We start from the raw sequence: 24,749 nt of genomic DNA on the forward strand, positions 1-24,749 counted from the left end.
AATAAATGAAGATATAGTGAAGGTTAAATGAAACTTGTACTAGGAGAATTAATTTTTCACTTATTTGAGAAACTAAGAAATATTAATTAGCTCTTTAAATAATAAATATCACATAAAGTATTAGCTGTGAGCATTGTTCTTTTTTTTTCAGTTGAGTGATTACTAATCTTTATGCTATTTATATATTTTTATGTGTGGCCCAGTTCATAATACAATAGGACATAAAAATAAGTAGTATGATGTGTATTCTAACTCAATGCCAATTTACAAATTCCATTTTGCAATTAAGGTACTGTTTGAACTTCAGACCACTATCACTTCTTATTAGTTATTGTCTGAACAGTGTGTTGGTCAAAAAGTCCCAAATGCATATGACACAAAGGTTCAGCTATCATTTCCCCTAGTGATTCATTATAGGATCAAATAACTCATTATGTAGTCAAGCTCTTTGAGAAACCTGAAAGCTGTTTGCCTACCTGAAGGAGGACACTACCAGCAAGCCTGGTTGTGCCATTGTCTCTCTGGGGGCCTGCGAGACTTCTGAAGAAACAAGCTTCCTCTAGAATTCATATTCCCCAAGACTATCAAAATGTTCCATGATTGTGTACTAGTCAGTGTTTTTTAATGCATATCTCTTTGAACATTGTTAGTGTTCAGGCAAATATTGGACTATTAAAAGAAAAACACTTTCAAATACAAGTTGGTACCATAGTGTATTAAATTACTTTCCCTACTTTGGTTATTTTTCCACCGTTTGCAAAGGCGGAAACTTTAAGAGGATCATGCTTTGGCTTACTGTGTCTTCCAGGCACTTTATGACATGCTATTTCTCTCTTTATCTTTCATTCTACACTGACACATGAGAAGATATACCTTATTTCAGTGACGTCCCATGGTAACCAAGGCTTTCCTTATTGTGTATGCTAGCATCAAAGCATTTTTATTAAACAGAGAACAAGAATCTACTGTATAGCTACAGGAACCTTTCCCAGCAGGAGCAAGAGGCATATAGTTTGTATAATAAATAGTCTCTTAAAATGACTAAGTCGTAAAAATGTCTTGTTCTTGGTTGCGTACATTCTTTCTGAAGTGAAGCTGTCCTACTTCCCTTATCTTTTTAATTCCCTCACCTGGCATCCTTGGAAACACAGTGTTTGGGAGGTTTAGAGACAAGTAATTCTAATAGAAATACTGGAACATAATAGCAGGGAATTTTGAAGCATTACAGTTTTACCCTTCTACGTGGTATCTATCCTCCAAAAACTCTTGCCATACTGATTTTTACATGATACCACTTTTTTGGGTAGCATGGACAATGAAAAGCAGTGTTGCTCCATTATGGCCAAACCTACATGTCAGATTCAGAAATCCTGCAAGCTGTTCAGAACCCATTTGGAAAAGTAGACAATTAACTAAAAATTTTGATTTGTAAAAACATCCAGAGCTAATTAGACATGTAAGGAATATCTTGCTTTGTGTTATACATTATGTGAGTGGATAGGCTTATAGGCTCTGTTTTATGATGTGGCCTTACTATACTTACAGTAATTTATCTTATTTTATCTACAGTGATTTTTTAAAAAGATTTTATTTAGATTTTATTTATTTATGAGCGAGAGAGAGAGGGAGAACAAGCAGGGGGAGGGGAGGAGGGAGAAGCAGACTCCCTGCTGAGCAGGGAGCCCAGCAGGGCTCCATCCCAGGACCCCAGGATCATGACCTGAGTGGATGGCAGATGCTTAACCGACTGAGCCACCCAGGTGCCCCTTTACTTGCAGTGGTTTAACTGGCTTTTCTTACTCTTTCTGCCTTTCTTCCCCCCGCCCTTTCTTCTCTCCCTCAAAAGCAACACACACACATATGCACACACACTCACACACACACACAACACACAAACGAGCATTTACTGAGTGGCTCTGAACATCAATGATACAACAAAAGTACAGCTCTGAGTTTTGATGAGTAGTGAGTAATCTCTCTGTATGGAATGAAGAAAAGCTGATTATGTTTCTGATTTTCATATTTTCATTTTCATCTCAAATACTTTATTTTGCTATTTGTGGGTACTCTGATAATTTCTTCACATCACACAGCATTTTCCTCTTCACGACTGAGCTCTGTACCATTCAAGAGGGAACATTTTGCAGAAACAGAAGCCTCAAAGAAGAGCACAGTAGGCTAATGGCATGCGGTAGCTGTCATGCTTTGGGTGGGTCTCAGGCTTTGGTGAAAAGCAGCCAGTGTAAGCAGGAAATTAAAAATAGTAACTGATCATGCTCATAGTTCATTAGCAGTGCTCTGAATTCTAACAGGACACATTTCCCTCTGGTTCAGCCTCTGTCCTCCATGCCTGAGAGCTCTGAGGTAATGAAAAGACAGAAATACTACAGCAGTGACAGCAGTTACGACAGTAGCAGCAGTGCTTCGGAATCTGAGGACAATGAGAAAGAAGAGTACCAAAATAAGAACAGAGGAAAGCAAGTCACGTATAACTTTAAACAGTCCAACAACTACAAATTAATTCAACAGTCCAGTAAGTTCATTTCTTCTAGTTTTGTTGTTATATGAAGAATTACGGAACAGCAGTTACTGAACTCAATAAAAGACCTTGGGCCAAATGGACCCTTGTCCTGTGTGAGGGGACCTGGACTCCACTTCACTTCATTCCCTAATCCTGACCTGGGCACACCACATAGTCCCTTCCAGAGGCTGCAGAGGGAAAAGAAACAGGTTGAATGAAGGATCTCTGAGAGCCCTTTCTTCTCTATTTCATAGTTTTTGTTGTGTCCCGGATTGTTGCATGAATTTTGTGAAACGGGCCTCATGGCAGCTGATCTGTAGGCTGCATTCTCTTTTAAGACTGTTATGTTCCCTCGCTCCATTCTCCACCCCCACCCCTGTGCTTTCCCTCCCTTTTGGTCCCCAGTTTTATTTTATATGTTCACCTCTTTTTAAAAATGTGTGTATCTCTCTAGGTACTTGACTTGAACATCTCTGTGAGCCATGCAATTGTGAAATAGTTGAAGTTTTGTTCCTTCCCGTTTTCATCAGGGCTGAACACTTAAGTCAGGGCTCTGGGATACCTACAGCAAGTATTCTGGACAGTAACCAAACAGCTGCTCTGTTGGCTTCCTTTTCCCCTTCCTCTTTTCTCTTTCCTCCTTTCTTTTCACATCCTCTCCCTCTCTTCCATTTGGTCATTCATTCCTTCTTTGATTTCAGATGTGTTCACAATTCTTTCATCTGCAAATGTCCAGTGTGGTACTGCTGTTTTCTCAGGCTCACTTGGATCCCCCTTCCCCATTCTGCCTCCAAGGCAGGGCTTTTCTTAACTCCCATCTCTCCTGTCTCCGCCTCGTCCTCCATTGTCCCAGGGCTCCAAGAAAGGGACCAGTTCAGTCAGGCAGTAAATGCAGCTGTGAGCCTTCTTTGATCTCCAGCAGTGGCTTATTTAATGTGTCAGTTCTCTGGAAATGAGTGTGTTTTAAACGTGGCCTTCCATACTTATGGCAAAATGCCAGGAGGAATACAGCACAAACAGATGAAGATTTTAAAATATCTCTAACCAAAATTATCATGAAGATTTTTAATGGTCTTTTCCTTTTCCTTTACTTTCTTTTACTGAATTATTTTATAAAGATACATGGTAGTGTTCCTGTCTTTGAGAGTTCATGTGTTTGGAGGAGAAATAACATATTATGTTCCATTTCATTTATTTACTCATTTAAGATGTCTATTGAGCACCTGTCCTAGAGTGGCAAGCTATTTTATCAATTACTTCCTTTTTTTCTTAAAGATGCCTTACGTGCTTTCAGTGTATGTCTGAAAGTAAGGCTCTGTTTCTGTTTTGGAAGCTAACGTTGTCTTGTCCAGATCTTACCCTTTGTTTAATCCCTCGTTTAAGGTGGGCATCCCTAAGACTGTGAGCCAACCGTGGATGAGGGTGGGGTTGCGGAAATGTGGCCAAGATTCCTAAAGCTCTGAGAGTGTTCTCTTTTCTCAGGCTAAAAATAAATTGAGATCAGAAAAATAGTGTACTAAAAGTGTTTTTGAGTGTGAATTCACATTTTAAAGCTAGCTTAATTCAGTTATATGTATTTTTCCTTTTTAGTTATATATTATTTTTTATAGTCATTAGGAATTACCATAAAGGTTTCCATTTGTTTTATATTCTCTCTTTAGTATTACACTAAAGAATACCATAGCCACAAACCCTCCTTGAGTTTTCTTTCCGAAGTGATGCTAATGATGGAGGGCAGAATCCAGATTATGTGTAACATACTCTGGTGTAGAGATAACTTAGGAAATTTACATTTGCTGTAATTTCAAAGATACATTTTGGGTTGATATAAGGTGTTCATACATAAAACTATATGAAATAGTTTTCTCACATAACTTATATATGCAAGTTACAACCATTTTTTGCTAATCTACCTAAATATTATTGCTGTATCTAGTGATTTAATTATTCTCTCTGAATTTCCTGTGTATGCAAGGAAAAAAAAATGGGAATCTGTGGTGATTCAAGAGAAAGGATATTTTCCTTCTGCACCTGTGATCAGATTGTACATTCCAAACTACCACTTTAAGCCCTCAAAAAGAGCAGAACCAAGGTGTACATAGTAGTACATGCTTTTGTATATTTTCCTAGTAGAAGACTGACTAGTGATATGTTCCTCACACAGCCCTTTTCTAGAAGCATGGTCCTTTTAAAAAAATTGGATGTGACCTTTAGGTTCAGAAGAAAGTTAATAATTGGAACAAATGGAAGTTGTTTTTTTTTTTTTAACATCTTCTATAGCTTTAATGAGTGCATTTTTTATATTCACCAGAACCCAAACGGTTTTAGATTATCACTGACTCAAAATATCCTATAGAAATACATCCTTAAATATATGGAGCATGTAAGAGAAATGTTTGGGTATTCAACTTGCTTCATGTGAGTTTTATTATATTATTTAATTACTGAAGATTGATGTAGTCCCTGAGCAGAGGGAGAATATAGAACAGAGGGAATTTATAAAATATGAGCTAAAAAATATATAACTTTTGATGATATTGAGGGATATTCTATTTCCCCATGTCAGGAGTCAAAATTTACCTGGAACACTTGGTTCTCTTTTTTAAATGGTATTCATTGGGAAAGATATTCTTTGGTTTTCCCTAGTTTGTTCTGATAACAACCCTCTAGATCCAGACATTTTTTCCTTGACTTAAATCTTCTACTGTGGGAATTTAAATCTAGGTTTTTTTTTTTTCTCCTCTCCTGTGAATAATAAGACTACTTGTCTACTACTACTTTTGTAATAACCAACTATATGTTTAAACTCCATTAGGATGATCTTAATGTTTTTCTTCTGTTTTATGGGTTTTTTTTCCTTTTGTGCCCTAAATTCTGTAACATGCTATTCTGGCCACTCTCTAGACTCCTTTCTATCCCCCTCTATGAGTCTTGCTATAAAATATTCTATTTTATAGAATCTATACACAAATTCTAATAAATGACCAGTCTAATGCAAAGAGAGTAGGTGGCATCATGCTTTAGAAAGTGGAAGGACACTGACGTTATATAGGTCAGGACTTAAACCTGAGTCTGGCCACTTTCTTGTCATGTGACTTGAGAAAGTTCTGAGTCTCCAGGCGATGCAGATTCCTACTTCAGAGGGTTTCTGTGAAGGTTAAGATTAAAGTGTAGTACCTAGCAAGATGCCTGGCTTATAGAAAGTGCTCATGAATGTTAGTTTTCCTTTCTTCTGGTTTTTTTAAGTCATGTTTCAAGAACAGAACTGGTTAGAAAAATCATTCTTATTGTAGCCATTCTTAATATATCATAGGGGTTCTGCACCAATTTTACTGTTTAAATTGTAATACATCCCTAAATATAAGGTGTATGTCCATTAACTTAAGCTTATATTGTCATGATGATGACTATGCTTTTAAATTTATTGCTGTTTTGCCACCATGTGGTCTAATCGTTAGTTTAACTCCAATACAGTGGGAAACGTTACTAACTCTGCTGCTGTACTACCCCTCTGCTCCATTATCCTAGGCTCCATTAGGCGTTCAGTCAGTTGCCCTCGGTCCATCTCTTCTCAATCACCTTCCAGCGCAGACAGCCGCCCCTTTTCTGCTCAACAAATGACACCAGCATCCCGGCCAACTTCAGGGTCTCGGTCACATTCTTTAAACCGTGCCTCCTCCTACATGAGGCACGTGCCTCACACTAATGATGCCAGCTTTCCTAACTCTCAGATGGTAAGTCATCCATTCGGTCCCCTGAGATCACAGGAAGCACTACACTCAGGATTTAGGTGGCAAAGGGACCGGCTGGGAGTAAGACAGATTGAATTCTGGATCCTTGCTACAATTCAGCTCATGGTCTAGTGGAATTTGGGTTTTCCATCTCTCTTAACCTATAACTTAAAAAGCAGACTCCCCTATTTCATAGAATTGGGGATGGACACTGAGAATGGCATTTTATTTTCCATTTGCTAATGGTGTCGGATAATTTTGTTGAATTTCACCTGTGCAAGTATATCATTTTGCAGTGTACTGTGCAGTACAGCTGTAAATTTGGGGGAATTTGTTGGAGGGTAAATTTTCCTTAATGGACTTTTGATTAACAGGTTAGAAACCAAACCATTGATAAATTATCCTTAGAGCACTGAAGTATTAATATTGTTGATAATGTTTTCTTGATATTTAAAGTAACATATAGCATTCTCTCCTTAGCATGAATCCCAGAGATTTGTGTTGAAGAAGTCAGCGAATTTATTTTGCAACCAGTCTTACTTGTGGATGCTCAAATAGATATCTCCTTGTACCTACACATAGGCCAGGAACTTATTTAATTTGTTTATTTAATGTGGATCATGTTCCCAAAGAGAAGAGTTTAGAAAATATAAATGAATTAATTTTACTTGGTAATAATCAATAATTATTTTCTCTAATCAAGAATTGCCTATGGTATATATAACAAATGAACTGACCAGGAAATCTTTTTAAAACACTTATATTTTTATTTTATTTTGAGCTACATAAACTATAACTCTGTGGAAGTGCCAAAAACACTCTTGGGAAATCATATCCATTTAATCCTAAGAATAAATGTAAAAGAAATTATTTTCTTTTTCACTGTTTTTTTTTTTTTAAATTAAAAGTGCATCATTTTTACCTAGAAATATCTTTCAGATTATAGTGGCACAATGAAATAAGACCCCCTCCAAATATCTGTATTCTTTCAAATTTAAGAGTGAGTCTTTGCGGCAACTGAGAACAAAGGAACAAGAAGACGATCTAACAAGTCAGACCTTATTTGTCCTCAAGGACATGAAGATCCGGTTTCCAGGAAAATCAGATGCAGAATCATTACTTCTGATAGAAGATGTGAGTATTTGACATATACAAAATTTCAAGGAGCTCACTTTTTTTGTTATTCTTAAAATATTAAAATTTATTTCCTGATGGTGTTATTCTCAATGACATGGTAAGCTTAACTGATGTTCTTTTCAACCTCAACAAACTTTAGAAAATGCAGGGGTTATTTTAATTATTATGATCCATGAGCAGTGAGATCACGTAATCAGTAATGCAAAATATTTTTTAGTGTCTAGTCCTATTTTAATGATGCAATTGCTTCATCAAGCGAGTCTAATTACTGTTAAATAATTACTGCTCTTAATGATGAAAGAAATATCAACATTAAGCCTCTTTCTGTAAAGATTTAGAAGGATCTAACATGGAATGAGTTGTAATGAAAAAAATAGAGCCCTGGGTATAAAATATCAAGAATATTTGAATGTGACACCATGAATGGTTTTTGTCAAATTGTCAAATGGCTTAAATTGGGTGTGTTTTTCTTGTTATAAACACATTTGCACCACCCAGTGGAACATTCTAAAATGACACAGTCCTAAAAATTCACATTAAAGTCAATGACTTATTCCTATTTTAGAAAGAAGGTCAAGTTATTCAGATATTTCAGGTGAAAGAGCATTCCTTCAAAGATTGGTTTCCTTTAGAAACATCAGTCTCAAATTGACATTCCTAGGTAATCCCTCAGTAACAGAAGATTGTTTTCTGGTTTCCCTGTTTTGTTTAGTTTTGGTTGGGATTTTGGTTTTTGGTTTGTAGTTTTTGGGGTGTTTTTGTTTTTGTTTTTTTGGGAGTTTTTTTTTGGTTTGTTTTTGTTGTTGCTGTTTTTGTTCCAGAGGAGAAGGCACCATCTAGTGGCCAGTTGGAAGATAAGATCCAGAATGATGCACTTGGTGCTTTTCACATTTTATCATTACTTTAGACCTAGCTGAAGCAACTGTCTTTCTGAAACAAAACAAACAATCCCTCCCCAACAAATAATAATAAAAATTTAACTTTCTTAATTTAAAAAAATTAATAGTGACAATTTCTACTTTGTAATCATGACATAATTATAAGCAAAATCCCCAAATATTGTACATTATTTTGTTATATGAATATTTAAAAAACTGAAAATGGCATCTTACTTACAAACAAGCTGATATTTGTTACATCAAGGAAAAAGGAGAAAAAACAAACACTAGTTATAAAGCATTCTGTAGGTGTGTTTTTATTTGCATATTACCTTAATCAAGTTCTCTTCTAGGTAAAGACAAAAATTTTGTACCATTTTATTCATATTTCTTAGAGATATTAGTTATACACCAACCTTTTAAATCAGGTAGAAGAAAGATTAGATAGTCAGAGAGTAGAACTAATATTTGTGGCTGATGTGATTGTTTTATAAAGAATATCGGCTTACATAATTAATAAAATATAGTGGATAATTATATAAGACATTAGATTGTTTACTATGTATTTACTACGTGCAGAAAATATTTTAATGTTTGCTACTGAATATATATTGCTGGAGTATATATTCAGAATTTTTGCAGATTTTTACTAGTAAAAACCCAATAAAAATGAAACAAATGAATAATAGAATCCTAATTACATATAAGCTACCTTCTGATGTATTGTTCAATAATCTGTTATTATATAGGGTGATGTGGTAAATATAGCTCTTGGAATTAAAATGGGAAATCTGTGTTTTGGGCTTCTTCCCAGTCCTATGTACCTGAAGACATTTGACTTCCCTTTATTAGAGACTGTGTACTTTTTGTAGCAAGAAGAGGAAACTTTGGATTCTGATGGTTTCTTTACTTTAACTTAAAAATCTTTGCACATGTCTTTATGAAAGTAGACATTCTTTATTTCAAGTAATATTACAGTGCTTCTGTTTCACAAATTAATTAGTAAAGTTCATTTCAACTCATTCATTTACTCTTCGTTACTTTTGAGGAAAATTTTAAACTAAATTTCTTAATGTTTCTCCCCCAAAACAGATCATTGATAACTGGAAATATCATAAAACAAAAGTGGCTTCATATTGGCTTATAAAATTGGACTCTGTAAAACAACGGAAAGTGAGTAGTGCCAAAAAAATAGATTTGCCCTTTGGGGTTATGTATTAAGATCATTAAATCATATTCATAATCAAACTATGTTCATGTTCATTTATTTACTCATTTCTTCACCAAATATTTATTACACAGCTACTGTGTTTCAGGTACTGTTCTAGGTTCTAAGGATAAACAAAATGAATTTAAGAAAAGTCCCATCATCTCATAGATCTTATATTTTAGTTAAGGTGTTTGATAATAAACAATGTGTAATAGAATGTAGGGTAGTTTTAAGTTCCATGAAGAAAAATAAGTGACGGTGAAAAACAGCTAGAAGGTAACCTTAGAGCAGAGACATAAGTGGGCTAGTGCTGTGCAGATACCTGCAAGTACGAGGTATCAGGAGGAGGGAAGAGCAGTTACCAAGGCCCTGAGTCACAGGTCAGCTGGATGTGTGCACGAGGCACAGAAGGCATCATTTCGTTCCCTTTGGATAGGATAGTTGGCCTGTGGCAGTGAAGAGTGAAGTGGTAGTGAACACTGAAGTGGGATGCGTGGGCCGGGTCAGATCCCAGCTTCAGAGGCTCTATGAACACCGTGGCTTTTTTTCCAAGTGATGGGAGGTCACTGGAAAATTTTGAGCAGAAGAGTTACATAGTCTGGTTTATAGTTTATTTATAGTTTATAAGGATCATGAGAGCTTAGAGAATAGAAGTGGGGGAGAGGGAATGTGGCAGCATAGAAGCAGAGACCAACTAGAAGGTATTTAGTTAGAGTGATGGAGGCAAGAGCTAATGGTTGATTGGCTGGGGGGAGTAACTGAATGGGCGGATGCTGTTGAAGAGCAGGGGTTTCCTGCTATTATTACTGTTGTTTCATTTCACTTTGATTTTGGTTTTGGATGTACTAAGGCTGACATATTGATTAGGCATCCAGTTGAAGGTATTGACTGTGTAGTTGATATATGAGTTTTCGAGTTCAGAGCTAAGGCTGTGTATGGAGATACAAAATTTAGGGGTCAACCAGGATAGTTAAACTGGTAGGACTAGATGAGATTACCTCCAGAGTGAGTGTGGTCAGGAAAGAGAAGAGTTTTAGGAGCTGAGCCCTTCGTCACATCTACCTGTAGAAACCAGAGACAGGTGTGTGTGTGTGTGTGTGTGTGTGTGTGTGTTGGGGGAATGGAGTTAACCTAAGGGGATCAAGAAGGAACAGCCTGTGTGGCATGAAAAACCATGAGAACTGGGTGTCCCTGAAGCCAAGCTAGGAAATTATTTTAAGGACAGAGTGATCAGCTGAGTCGGATGTGGCTGATCGGGGCTGTATGGTGAGCAGGAAGACCTGACTGCTGTTTTTGGCAATAAGAAGTTATCAGTTACCTCATCATAACAGTTAGGGGAATGGTAGGGAGTACACTTGAGTGAAGTTAGTTTCAAGGGATGAAAGGCACAGAGGAAAAAAACACAGCACAGGCCCTTTTTCGAGTTTTGCTGTAGAGAGAATAGGGAAAATATGGTAGCTGGAGAGCGATGTGGGTTAATGACAAGGTTTTGTTTTGTTTTGTTTTTAAAGATGAAGATATTTGCAGTTGTTTGTGTGCTGATGAAAATGATGTAGAAGACAGGAATGGCACAGAAAATAGAGGTGATAGAAAACCCTTGTGTAAGTAAGCTGGGATGGTTTGCCCTAACCAGGAGCATTTGTTCTAGTAGGAGCAGGCAGAGTCTGGTATCATGGAGGGAAGATGTAAAGGTTTTCTTCTGCTGGGGAGGGGTTTTAGAGATTGAAGGAGATAGCAAAATGTATGTGATGGTTTTCTTGGACAGTAGGAGAGGGGAGTGGCCAGCAAGCCTGCCTAGCCCATCAAATGCACTGCAATATTATTTGTGGGGAGGTATATTATATTAGTAGCTTTAATTAAGTTGTATTCCTTCAGGAATGCAAGCTATCATTTCCTCTTCCAAGATTTATTGCTAATAAGCTGAAAGTTGACACTGATCAAGTGATGACTTTTAAATTATATACTTTCATTTGAGTGAACTGAATTCACAATTTAGCATTAACACATTGAACAAATAATTACTTGGTGTTCTGACACGTGCCAAATACTGGGCTGCTGTTAAGGAAGCTATAGCAAAGCTGGTACAGAGGTAGACTGAAAACATGTTATAAGCCCTGAATACATGTTTGCCAAGTCACTGACTGTGGCCTTGATTGATTAAAATAAGGACTTCTTACTAGAATTGGAACCCTAAATTTCCTCAAGTCTATATACCTTTTGTAATCTATAAGATGGAAGACTGTAGGTTAAGTTGCTAATTAAAATGAAAAAGTCCAGAAGCAGATGAAAGAATTTATTATTTAAAAGCAGTATAGAAAAGATAATTACCCCCCCCCCCCCATGATACTAAAGCAATTGGCTACCTATTTGTAAGAAAATTAGGTTGGAGCCTTATCTCTCACCATATGCAAAAATACATTCTAGATAGATTATAGCTTTATTTGTAAAAAGAGAAACTATCAAAAGCTTAAAAGAAAAGGGTATGTTTGTAACCTTACAATGGGGGAACCACTTCTTAAGAAAGACCTCAAACACAGAAAATTTAAAGAAAATATTGATAGCTTTGATTACGTGAAAATTTTGAAACAAATTAAAAAGCAGAAGCTGTGAGGAGAATGGGGTGAGGGGTATTGAGGAAGATAGAGATTTGCAGCACATAAAACCCAAAGTAACACCAATAAAACAAAACCTCCTATAAATCAACCAGCAAAAGACAAACTACCCTATAAATATTAATAAATAAAATGGCAAAGTACATAAAAAGGCCATGAAAAGACAATTTATGGATCTTCAAATAGCCAATTAACATATAAATAGATACTTGGCCTCACTAATGATGAAGGAAAAGCAAGTAAAAACCATCATATTGGCAAAAATTAATAAGACAGATAATATCAGTGATGGAAATAGTATGCATAGAAGAGCCCTTGCTATACTATTAGAAGGAGAATACTACACTGGTACAACAGGAACAGTGATATGCAGTATCTATTAAAATGACAAATGTTCATAACCTTATGACTCAGCAAAACTACTTTCAGCGTTCTATCCTACAGAATAATTGTGTGAGTATAGCAAAGATTGACGTCCATGAGCATTCGTTGCCATGGTCTTTGTGAAAGTAAAACATTTGAAGCAGCCTAAATGTCTTATCAGTAGATTTATGTTTAAGTAAATTATAGTGCATTCACACTACTTAATTGCATTACATTGAATACGCTGCTGAAATCATAGATCTTAACCTAAGAGGTAGAACAGGACCATGACTTACAAAATATGAAACATACATACATTAGTAAAATTAGCCAAACTTTACTAATTATGACTGAAGGATATAGTCCGTAAGCCCAGGAGGCCATGAGCCCATCAGCTCTCAGGTGTCCCTTTTCAAATGCCCAGAGGCATTCTGGGTTCAGGGTGATAAGTACCAACTTTGTATGGATCACCTTAGTACAGAGGGAGACTTCCAGATTTGCGTGGCCTTCATTTTCCTTCTCCATGAGTCACCCATGTAGTCTTTGTGACTAATTTCCATTCTCTAGCCAGCTGAGATGAAAAGGTGGATTGACTATGTTGTCTGATAGAACTCTCTGCAAAGATGGCAATATTCTTTATTCGTGATGTCCAGTACAGTGGTCACTAGATACATGTAGCCATTGATTGAGCATTTGAAATGTGGCTATTGTGATTGAGGAATTAAACTTTTAATTTTAATTAATTTAAATTTAAAGAGCCAAATGTGTCTAGAGGCTACTGTAGTTGATAGAACCTTCTCATTTATCTCTTTGCTAGAAAATTTTATTAGAGGGTTTGCAAGAATGTCCAGTAAGGTCATCATTGTCCTGGGCATCTCAAAGAAGCGATGCCTCTGTCAACTTGTTCCCTTTTGTATACCAGCCAAAAAGGATATCGAGATAGCAAATTAAATGAACACATCATGTTGTACAATAATATATATTGTCCCATTTTAAATGACTTATGTGCATGTACTATTTTAAACTATTTTATTAAAATACTATTTTATTAAATACTACTTATTAAAATAAGTATTTTATTTTATATATATTTATATTTTACAAATATAATTTATTTTATACATATTTACAGATAAAAGATTATTTTATATATAAAATAAACTATTTTATTAAAAAATTAAAAATGACTTATGTGTATGTACTTCAAAGTTTTTTTCTTTAAAAAATTTTTACAAACCAGGTACCAAGTTGTTAAGATGATGTTTTTCTCAAGGGTAGGTAGAGGTACTGAGCCAGGGGAACAAAAGCGGTGACATTTGGTGTCATTATTGTTTTTGTGTATTTCTCCGTATTTTTTTCAAGCTAAAATATGTCTTTTTAAAAATGACAGAATGACAGGGAGACACAGGCATTCCTCTGAGGGCTGTCTGGACTACCCTGTCCCCCACAATCAGATATTAATTTTCTTTATTCTAAGTCCTTATGGCACTTTTACTCATTGTACTTACACGATCTGCCTTGAGAGGTTTTTGTACTGATTTTTTTCCACTTCTCTAAAAGCCAGGGGCTTGTCTTACTTTGTAGTCACCTGCAGGAGGATTTCTATAAACATTTATTAGGTTGATTCAGTTCTAGACTCTTAGGAACTCTGTCGATGGCAGGCTAGCTTCTTTCTGCTTCCGTTTTTCTTCACTAGTGATGTGTGTTTATTTGAACAGCATCAGCAAATTAAGACACTGTTATTCTGCTTTTTTTTTTAGTATATATTCTGCTTTTTAAATGTGGTTTGAGGAGGTCTGATAAACATGGCATGGGATGATCAGATGATGTGTGTGCATAGTAATATTTGTGAATTGGAAGAAACTATTTCATGTTTTAGGATTGTTATGCTCAATTTGGTTTATAAATTTTAAGTGAAATTAAACAGTTGCTTATAAATTTACTTGCAAGTACTTTTGCCAGTATCTGCTTCTCCCTTACTGATTTACTCTATGAGTATTTGGAAGGAGTTATGTTTGTGTAATCCTTTCCTCCGCATCTCCATCTCCGTGTTTATCCAAACTGTTTTGTTACAGAAGCGGAGAAAGCATCAGTGTGGGGGGCATGCTGCTTAGTACAGCTTATATACGTAGTTACCTTTTCTTTGAGCCCTTTTGTTGGTACTTTCAGCATAAACCAAAAGTACTATTTATCTTCCATCCTTGTAAAAAGTAGTAAGACATCCCATCTTCAAAACAAATCTTGTTAAAGTCCCATAGTTTAGACTACCTAAGCAATTATAGTAAAACTTCTACATAGGTAATTTAATAGACGGTTCTATTTTTGGCAGAAGAATTTGTAGCTTGAATTTTGACTCTAAGCAGTAAGGGCTGATTTTAATAGAGCAAATTCATCCTGTCAAGTTGACCACTTTCATGGATGCCCTGAAAGATGGTTCAGGAATGGTAGGCTAGGCTGTGATGAGAAAGGGAAAGCCCAGAATTTACATACTTGCAACCCATTTGTGGCAATTCTCTTATTGTGGTCATGATCGCTATGTTTCCCTTTCTTCCCTCAAACATTTTATTCTTTAAGACCCTTTTCTAAAATGGACTGTAAGTGCTCAGATACGTGGTAGAAGGTGAGACACTCCTAGGAAAAGAAACAGAAGGCAGCTTTCAGCAGCAATCATACTGTGATGGCATTTCTCCCCCTACTTAAGCAAGGGTCATTGAAGAGCTCTCACCCATGAGTAATTACTTGAATAATAAGGAAATGAATTTCTGGAAAACTTTTCCTTTCTGTAAAATTAACCCTGCCAAGTTTATAGGTTCTTTCACTCATGCTCACAAAAGGAAGCATAACAAATACACTCATCATGAATGCAAATTATTAGGCCAGCCAGTAGTATAGAGGTCTTGAGCTCTGACATAAAGAGAGAGTTTTTAATTGGGATTTTTTTAAAACATTTTGTTCACTTAATCAGTAGCATTAGAATGAATTAAGTGAAATACTTAAAATTTAGCTTAGATAAATATAGAGATATATGGTGAAAATAATCATTGAGACAAAGTTAAATATGTTTGTCTGATATCTTTATATCTATGTATATATAAAATGTTATTTATCAATATTTTTTCCTCTACCTCTTCCCAATCTTGTTTATTTCCGATGAAATGAGAGGTAAAGTGAGATCAGAGAATGAGTGACTGAAATATTTTTTTCTTGTGACATGAGAGCCAGTATAATAATGAGTTGAAAAGTGCATTGAAAAAGATTTTAAAAGCTAAAAATGTTATATGTTAATATTACATAGTGGAAAGAGGTACTAGACTTGAAGTCACATCGATTTGGGTTCACTACTGCCTCTGCCCTTTACTCGGGGCAGGTGACTTCTCAGAACTTCTCTGAGATTTGTAACATTAAGTATTGGAGGGTTTTTGTGATGTGACACTTCATAGGGAGGGTGCTCTGGCCTTGGAGGGTATGAAATGCAGGCTGATGTAGAGTATGTAGAAATGAGGTGTAAAAAAATTGTCTGCTGGGTTGTAATATATTAGCCATTTATTTGCCTATCTGTTTGAAACCTGTGCTGTTACTTACTATAAAGCCAAAACACTGCATCCAAGAGAACAAAAAGAAACCTAGAATGTGGGTCACCGTAGTATGTAGAATTAGATATTATAAAAAAATTACCTGTTTAGAAGACCAGAGATTTAACTACTTTACATTTAGATGTGGGTTAATCAGATCTATCCTTCTTAGGGCCGGGATGATAGTAATCATTGGAAGCTGTGTCAGCTTGGTCTCCTGGGGAGCAGAGATAAGATAGAATTGGAAGTGAAAGAGATTTATAAGAGAAAACACCTCCAAAAAATAAAAGAGAGAGTTCAAGTAGGTAGGAAGAACCTTCAGATTGCTATTTGCACCTGACATTGGTGAAGGGAGCTCTGGAGGGTTGGGGAAGAAAAACCTAAACTAGTGAAGTTCTCTGATGGGGAGCCAGAACAAAGGTTGCCTGTAGAGGAACCTTGCTAGATGAAAATGACCCTTCTATGGTTCTCCCATCCATACTCAATCCTTTGGTTGGGAGCAGAGGAGAGCATAAGCTTGAATGTGGCAGTGGCTCCTGAATGGGGAAGCTGTCAGTTAACTGTGCTCTTGAAAGCAGGGTGAGTCCAATGGCATCCCACAAAGGCTGTATGTAATATGATTTAAGTTGACAAACACTTATTGGTTGCCATTTTGTATAAGAACTATGCTAAGCACATTGGAGATTTGGGGAGTTGTTCACTCATTCATTTAGTTACTTGCTCATTCTAACATGCATTCAACAATATTGATTGGGGGACCACCATGTCCCAAGCACTATTCTAGGTGCAGAATGCCTAAAACTCTCATTGAAATATTTTTTCCATTTATGGGCCATTGTTGAAATAACTATCTCCCTTTTTCTGTTCCAGAATCAAAGCATTTGCTGGTTGCTCATTAAAATGTTATAAAACTCTAAGATTAGAACCCACAAACACAAACTCTTTCACGTGCCTTATTTCAGATTTTCCTTAATGGATGTAAACTTTAAAGGTCAAGGATGAGGGAATTAAATACTGAAAGGAATCCTCACCAGGTGAAAATGGAAACAGCTAATCTTATTTAACATCATGTTGCGGTAACTCCACACAGTTGCATAATTTAGCTTTCTGCCAAGAATGCAGCTGGTTTATATAATTTTTTTTTTTTTTTTTTTTTTTTTTAAAGATTTTATTTATTTATTTGAGAGAGAGACAGTGAGAGAGAGCATGAGCGAGGAGAAGGTCAGAGGGAGAAGCAGACTCCCCATGGAGCTGGGAGCCCGATGCGGGACTCGATCCCGGGACTCCAGGATCATGACCTGAGCTGAAAGCAGTCGTCCAACCAACTGAGCCACCCAGGCGCCCCAGCTGGTTTATATAATTTATAAGGAATATATGTTAAGTATGAAAATATTGCAGTGTTGGTGCGCTGTGAAGAATGCCAGATTTGCTGAAAAGCTTATTCTCTGATGTGATATCTAGGCATAAACTAAGATTGGAGGATGAAGAGAAATATATAGTGATAGTAAGCTTATACTATATTTGTATTTATGCGGGGATTCTATAAGATCTTTGTTGATTAAGTGTTTCTTCTCTAAATAGCAATTTCTTTTTAATACCCAGTGTAGTTGCTTCTGCATGCGTTTTGATGTTATTATTTTCCATCTCTTTTTCATTTGGGCTGACATCGATGCTGTACAGAGTGGTTCATTTTGCATCAGCAGAAATGCCTTTACCCTATAGCCATGGCTACTGCATGCACCATTAGTACAGCATGTAGTGATTTTAATGTTATTTCTAAACCTCCCTCACCTCATGCCATTATTTTAATTTAGAACCAACTGTTCAGCCATATGGGGCAGTTTGTCACTCAACATCTGTATGTTCTTGTAAAATATGAATCTGTGTACTTCATGCCTTCAAATGTGCTATATTTCATATGGAAAAGACAAATCTTTCCATTTTATTAATGTTTCATTGAATGAATCTCCCATTTATTTTTTTCCCTGGGAGAGCTTAATGTTGGATCAGGATGCTTTTAAAAGTCACAATGTCAGGAAAGGATACCTGTATTCTACAACTTAGCCTCACTTGAGTCCACAGATAAACACAAAGGGCACCTTGCTGGCCATTTGTTTTCATGTTTTGCAAATTAGTCATCTTCTGTCCTTTTTGTTCTAAGCCCAAATCACCCAGTTATCCAAAATAGTATTACACATGAGCTAGCATGAGTTTACCTCTTTCCAGTCTGATTTCTTGCCTGTCTGCTCTCTGTATTGCTAAAATTATTCAGTGGATGTTTTGTTAAAGGTGCAGTTAGTGTCTCCCCATCTGTATAGCCTTTTAAGCAGATTAGACCCTTTGCCCTGGCCCTGATGGAGGGGGTGCCTGGGCAGTCTTCTCTGTACACTATGACACCACCCATTTTCCCAAGTGTTACTTGACTAGAGGCAAATCTGAATCCAAGAAGTGACAATTTGATTCTTTTCTAGGATTTGTTGTTGACACCTGGTTAGATCGAAGTAATTGTGAAGTAATTTTGAGTTGCTGGGTAGTGCTTAGGAGGAAAGATCTCTCTAAACTGCTGTCCACTTACCAGCTGTGCAGTCTTGGCAAAATTACTTATCTGCTCCATTCCTGAGCATTCTCATCCATAAAATGAGACTCCAAAATGTCCTCAAAACAAACAAACAAAATTTTTCATAACCATTAGGCAACACAACCTAACTTACCTGAATTCCATTGGCGACAATGACCTGACAGGAAGTTATGTATTATTTTTGTCTTGTCTCCTGGTTTGCATGTTCACATATTTTCCTGCAGCAATAGTAATGTGTATGATTATGGAATCTAGCCTCAAGATGTTTTGAAAAGGGACCGTGGACCAATTTGTGTCTACCTTATGTTTTTGTTTTGAGGACTAAATGAATTGCTATACGTAAAAGTGTTTAGAACAATTCCTGGTCCACAGCAAGGTCCATAGTAAGCCCTCAATAAGTGTTAGCTTTGATTTTTACCTTGTCTGCATAGATTTCACTTTGCTTCGAAGAATAGTTTCACTAAGATAAACACCTGCTGAGCCTCGGGGATGTGGTAAGGTGTTTTTTTTTTTGTTTTTTTTTTTTTACCCCAAGATGAGCATAATGCTTCTCTTTATATGGATAATGGTCTATATTAATTAAACAGGAAATTAAAATAAAGCAAGCTAATTATTAATAGGGGAAGAATGGGGGATGAAGAGATCATAGGTCAGTGGCAGGTAAAGGTCTCCCTGTATACATTCACCAGGTGAATAGGTAAGGGGAGACTGTCCCAAGCAGAGGCAGGAGTGTATGTGAATGCTCAGAGTGGAGATGAGGGACTCAGGTTCTTGTACTCTTGGTTTGTATGCCCACGTGCCCTCCAAATTATAGGTCTCTCTAACACATTCCTTTCTCCAGAACCAGGTGCCTCCTTTAAAACTGAAGGCAAAGAGAAGCAAAGGAGAATATATGTTCCCCATAAGCGGCTCAGGAAAAACAGGGGCAAGTTCCTGGGTTGCCTAGATCATACGAGTCTCATGATTCTGAGAAACCACTCAGCAGAGATGCTCGTGTTGCCAGAGGCCAAGAATATTTTATTCATCTCTCCATGTTGGAGGAAATATCAGGAGTAGAGCAGAAACATTCTTCACCCCTAACTCCCTGGCCACTTTCAGAAGTTGCTTTTTGTCATGTGTGTGTGAGAACATTAGACCATCATGGTTTTAAAATATCCTCTAAAGTGAGAATAAAGCACGTACAGAGTAGTGGCCAAGACGTGTCCACGAAGCAATGTACTAGTTCGGTGCTTCGTATAGAGCAGGCAGACCATACATGTTAGCCGCCCTTCTTTTTGGTTTTTATGCATCACATGTATTTTACCATAAAATGTATTCAAAAAGAAATAAGTAATCTATAACCTCAAAGCTATAAAGCTGAATAATTATTTAATAATAGAGTATGAAAGGGGCACCTGGGTGGCTCAGTCCTTTGAGTGACAGACTCTTGATTTTGGCTCAGGTCATGAAATGGAGCCCTGGGGCTCTGCCGTCAGGGGGGAGTCTGCTCTTCTCCTTCTCCCTCTGTCCTTTTCCCCTCTGTAAAATAAATTAACAAATTTTAAAAAAAAATAGTAGAATATGAAATTAATGTAAATATGGCTACTTTTTAAATTTTTTTCCTGCATTACAACTTTTGGCCTGTTATTACTCACATAGAAAGTAGGAAGGAGGGGCGCCTGGGTGGCTAGGTGGGTTAAGCCCCTGCCTTCGGCTCAGGTCATGATCTCAGGGTCCTAGGATCAAGCCCTGCATCAGGCTCTCTGCTCAGCGGGAAGCCTACTTCTTCCTCTCTCTCTCTGCCTGCCTCTCTCTGCCTACTTGTGATCTCTGTATTTCAAAAAAAAAAAAAAAAAAAAAAAAAAAATTCAAAAAAACAAAAAACCCCAAAACAAAATCTTTAAAGAAAGTAGGAAGGAAAATAGAGAAATGACTTAAATGTATCATTTACTGCTAGTGTGGACACTTCCACCACATCAGTCATGGGTACTGCTTTCCACCTTAAGAAAATATAGAGATAAACTAATAGATTAAATGTAAATTGTAAAAAATATAAAGGTATGCATTCATGCCCAATGGACATAGCAGTATTCTTGTGAGTAATTCATAGTAAAGTTTAAAAAATAAATCCTTCTTAAACATTTGTTATCTGTAGTAACAAGCTTTTCCCAAGCGACTTTATTGCAGATTGCATTCTCTCTCCTTATTCTCCGCCCCCTCATCTGACATGCCCCTGACCTGCTGTGGTGGTTGTAGCAACTGTTCCCACTTCATGGGGAAGGAAGCGGGAATGGGAAGGGAAAGCCAGAGGCTGCTCATGCCATTCCTCATGAGAAGCTGAAGTTGACATTCTTCTCAAAATAAAGTATTTTGAAATCTTTTTACTGAATTGACTTGACAGATGTTTATTCTACGTGTGCCTTATCAGAAATAAGAAGTATCACTTTTTAAACTGTGGCTGTTTTAAAGAGAGACAAATTAAATAATTCTTTTATCTGCTTCCAATTCTTTATACATTTGTGCCAATTAAGAGAAGAGAAATCCATCCTCCTTCAGCCCTTACATTTGCAAGCTTCTTACTCTCCTCACGACTCACTCACATATTTATAGGCAGTTCCTTCAATCAGATACTTAAAACAAGAAGCAAACACCTGGGGTGCCTGGCTCAGTCAGTAGAGCGTGCAACTTTCAGGGCTGTGAGTTCAAGCCCCATGTTGGATGTAGAGATTACTTAAGGAAAAAAAAAAAAGTGAAAATCTACTTTGGTGAACTGAAATTTGAACAACTATATTTGTTGGTGCTTTTTTAAAAAAAGAGTTTTCATTGGAAATACTTGCATTGTATAAATATTAAATACACATAAATTGGACAAAGTCACTTTTTGGGTTTAGGATTCTTTTTTAGAACCTCTAGGATTTCAGTTGTTCAGAATTAGTTTAGTCATAGTCCTTATTTCATGATACTCTCTCATCATTGGTAAGTCTTTGGCCTGCTTTCATTTAGTGTTTTTAAGGTTAGTTTTATCATTGGTGACCCCAACATCCAAAACAAAAGCTATCTTCTGGCAATGACATATTATTATCTTCTTATCCTATTATTATCTTAATATTATTATTATTATCTTTATTCATCTAACCAAATGGGTCTCCTCCATCTCCCTGGATCCTCCCTGTATCTCAGGTAGCCATTTTCTTAAATTCAGGATTCACTAGTCCTTTCTATTTTTATAAATTCTTATTATGTCTATGTTTATTCTCCATATGGAATTTAAATTTAGTTGTTTTTACTTCTATTAAAATACTATATATACTATAATCTCGGGTTTACATTTTTAAAAGTTTAATATTATGTTACTAGGATATAATTATAATCTTAGGTTTGCATTTTTAAAAAGTTTAATATTATGTTACTAGGATACTCTGTGTTTTGTGCATTGTATTTCATTCATCTTGATTTCTATATAATAGTTTAAGGTAATGAGTGTACCAGTGTATTTGTTCACTCTCCCACTGAAGGACAATTGGGTTCTTCCCAGGTGTTTGCAATTATGAACAGCTGTTAGAACATTCTTGTACATGAGTCTTGTTTTTAACCCCTGAGAGAGTTTCTCTTAGGAATAAAATTGCTGGGTTATAGGGTATATGAATTATTAACTTTGGGAGATAATGCCAAGCTATTTTTGAGCAACTGTACCAATTGGTACTCCCACCAATAATGTCTAAGAAACCCTGAATAACCCTAGCTCTCCAACACTTGGTATTGTCAGACTTTTAATTTTTGTCTGTTAAATGGACATGAAGTGATATCTTATTATAGTTTTAATATTTATTATATATATTGGGCAAATTTATTTCCTCTTCTGTAAAACTCCAGTCCATGTTTTTTGTCCGTTTTCTTCCCCCTACGTTGTGAGTGCTTGTGTTAGCAATTTGTTAGGCATTCATTATGTATTTCTGATATTAATCTTTTGTTAGAGGTATGTTTTAAATATATTTTCCAAGTTTGTAACTTGATCTTTTATTTTCCTTAAGGTATCTTTTGGTGTCCAGAAGTTCTTAACTTTAGTATAATCAATTTATTAATATTTTATGGTCTGTAAATTTTTTTATGACTTAAAATAATCTTTTTCTAACCTAAAAATGAAAAGATATTCACCAATAGTGAGTTTTCAGTAATATATTAAATGATTTATTTTTTAAGCCTAAGGTTCTAATCCCTCTAGAGTTGATTTTTGTTAGTTGAGTGAGGATTCAACTTTACTTTCTTAGTAAAACTTGCTATTTTTCAGTCTCCATTTATTGATTCAATTTAGATTTAACTGAGGTTTAAATTTTAAACTTAATGTCTTCTTATACCAATGGTCTGACTTGCCACCTACATCATACACTAGAGTTTCACAAATGCATGGATCCATTTCTGGGATTTTTACTCTGTGCTGTTGTTCAGTGAATGAGTGTGTATAAGTGTGTGTATGAATTTGTCTTTGAATTATATATATTCATCTTCGAATTTTAGACACACACTTACATGCTTAGATTTTGAAATAACTTTGTTTTTTCCACTAGGTTTTGGACATAGTAAAAACAAGTATTCGTACAATTCTTCCACGTATCTGGAAAGTACCTGATGTTGAGGAAGTAAGTTTATATAGGATTTTCAACCGGGTTTTTAATCGCCTACTCTGGAGTCATGGCCAAGGACTGTGGAACTGTTTCTGTGATTCAGGGTAAGTTCTAAGTTACCTTTTATTATTGTTAACTTTTAACATTTTACTATTTAGTTATATAGGAAGCCCAATAAAATGGTTGAATTTCTATAATGATGTTAAAATATGGAATTTTTTTTTACTGCATTTAGTTTTGTATTTGGCTATAATTTATAGCAGACTGATTTAGATGAGATCATGAATATGAACACAATACCTAACTAATTTGAATTCAATGGAAAGAAGGTAGTCTTTAATTTTGTTTTATTTAAATTCAATTAATTTACATATAGTATGTTATTAGTTTCAGAGGTAGAGGTTAGTGATTCATTAGGTGCATGTTAACACACAGTACTCATTACATCAAGTACCCTCCTTAATGGCCATCACCCAGTTACCCCATCTCACCACCCCATCCCCTCCAGCAAACTTCAGTTTAATTTCCCATCATTATTTTTTCTCCCTCTCTGATTTCATCTTCTTTTATTTTTCCCTCCCTTCCCCTATGATCCTCTGTTTTGTTTCTTAAATTCTACATATGAGTGAAACCATATGATAATTTTCTTTCTCTGATTGACTTATTTCACTTAGCATAATACTCTCTAGTTTCATCCTCATCATTGCAAATGGCAAGATTTTAATTTTTAATGGCTGCATAATATTCCATATATATATATATATATATATATATATGAATAAAGAAAAAAGAAGAATATGTGTGTGTGTGTATATACACATATGTATGTATATATATATACCACATTTCTTTAGTCATTCACCTGTTGATTGATATCTGTGCTCTTTCTATAGTTTGGCTATTGTGGACATTGCTGCTATAAACATTAAGGGTGTAGGTGCCCCTTCAGGTCACTACATTTGTATCTTTAGGATAAATCCCTAATAGTGCAATTTCTGGGTTGTTGGGTAACTCTATTTTTAACTTTTTGAGAAATCTCTATGCTGTTTTTCAGAGTCTCTGTACCTGCTTGCATGCCCACCAGCAGTGTAAAAGGGGTCCCCTTTCTCCACATCTCACCATTTCTTGTTTCCTGACTTGTTCATTTTAGCCATTCTGACCATTGTGAGGTGGTATCTCATTATGGTTTTGGTTTGTATTTTCCTGATGCTGAGTGATATTGAGCATTTATTCATGTGTCTGTTGACCATCTGTCTGTCTGACATGTTTGGAGAAATGTCTATTTGTGTCCTCTGCCCATTTCTTGACTAGATTCCTTGTTCTTTGGGTGTTGAGTTTGATAAGTTCTTTCTAGACTTTGGATACCAGCCCTTTATCTGATATGTCATTTGAAAATATCTTCTCCCATTCTCTTGGTTGTCTTTTAGTTTTATTGGCTGTTTCCTTTGCTATGCAAAAGATTTTTATCTTGATGAAGTCCCAATATTTCATTTTTGCTTTTGTTTCCCTTGCTTTTGGAAACCTGTCTAGCAAGAAGTTGCTATGG

The 24,749-nt window shown here is 36.0% G+C and overlaps 1 protein-coding gene across 11 annotated transcripts in view; it reads left to right on the forward strand.

The window, feature by feature from the left end:
* The window catches only part of TTLL7 (tubulin tyrosine ligase like 7), a 147,567-nt gene that overhangs the window by 94,147 nt on the left and 28,671 nt on the right, over positions 1–24,749 (forward strand). For 10 of the 11 annotated variants that reach the window (XR_004289915.1, XM_032361722.1, XM_032361730.1 and 7 more), the window contains 5 exons: positions 2,335–2,533; positions 6,050–6,255; positions 7,252–7,386; positions 9,360–9,440; positions 23,147–23,307. Coding sequence is in view for 10 of the 11 variants with exons in the window: in XM_032361722.1 (XP_032217613.1) it covers positions 2,335–2,533; positions 6,050–6,255; positions 7,252–7,386; positions 9,360–9,440; positions 23,147–23,307 (782 nt within the window). In the remaining variant the exon portion in view is untranslated. Of the gene's footprint in view, positions 1–2,334; positions 2,534–6,049; positions 6,256–7,251; positions 7,387–9,359; positions 9,441–23,146; positions 23,312–24,749 lie in introns of those variants that run through there. The other variant, XM_032361732.1, reaches the window with a different exon arrangement.

The sequence above is a fragment of the Mustela erminea genome, chromosome 10, assembly GCF_009829155.1.
Source record: "Mustela erminea isolate mMusErm1 chromosome 10, mMusErm1.Pri, whole genome shotgun sequence".
Lineage (NCBI taxonomy): Eukaryota > Metazoa > Chordata > Mammalia > Carnivora > Mustelidae > Mustela > Mustela erminea.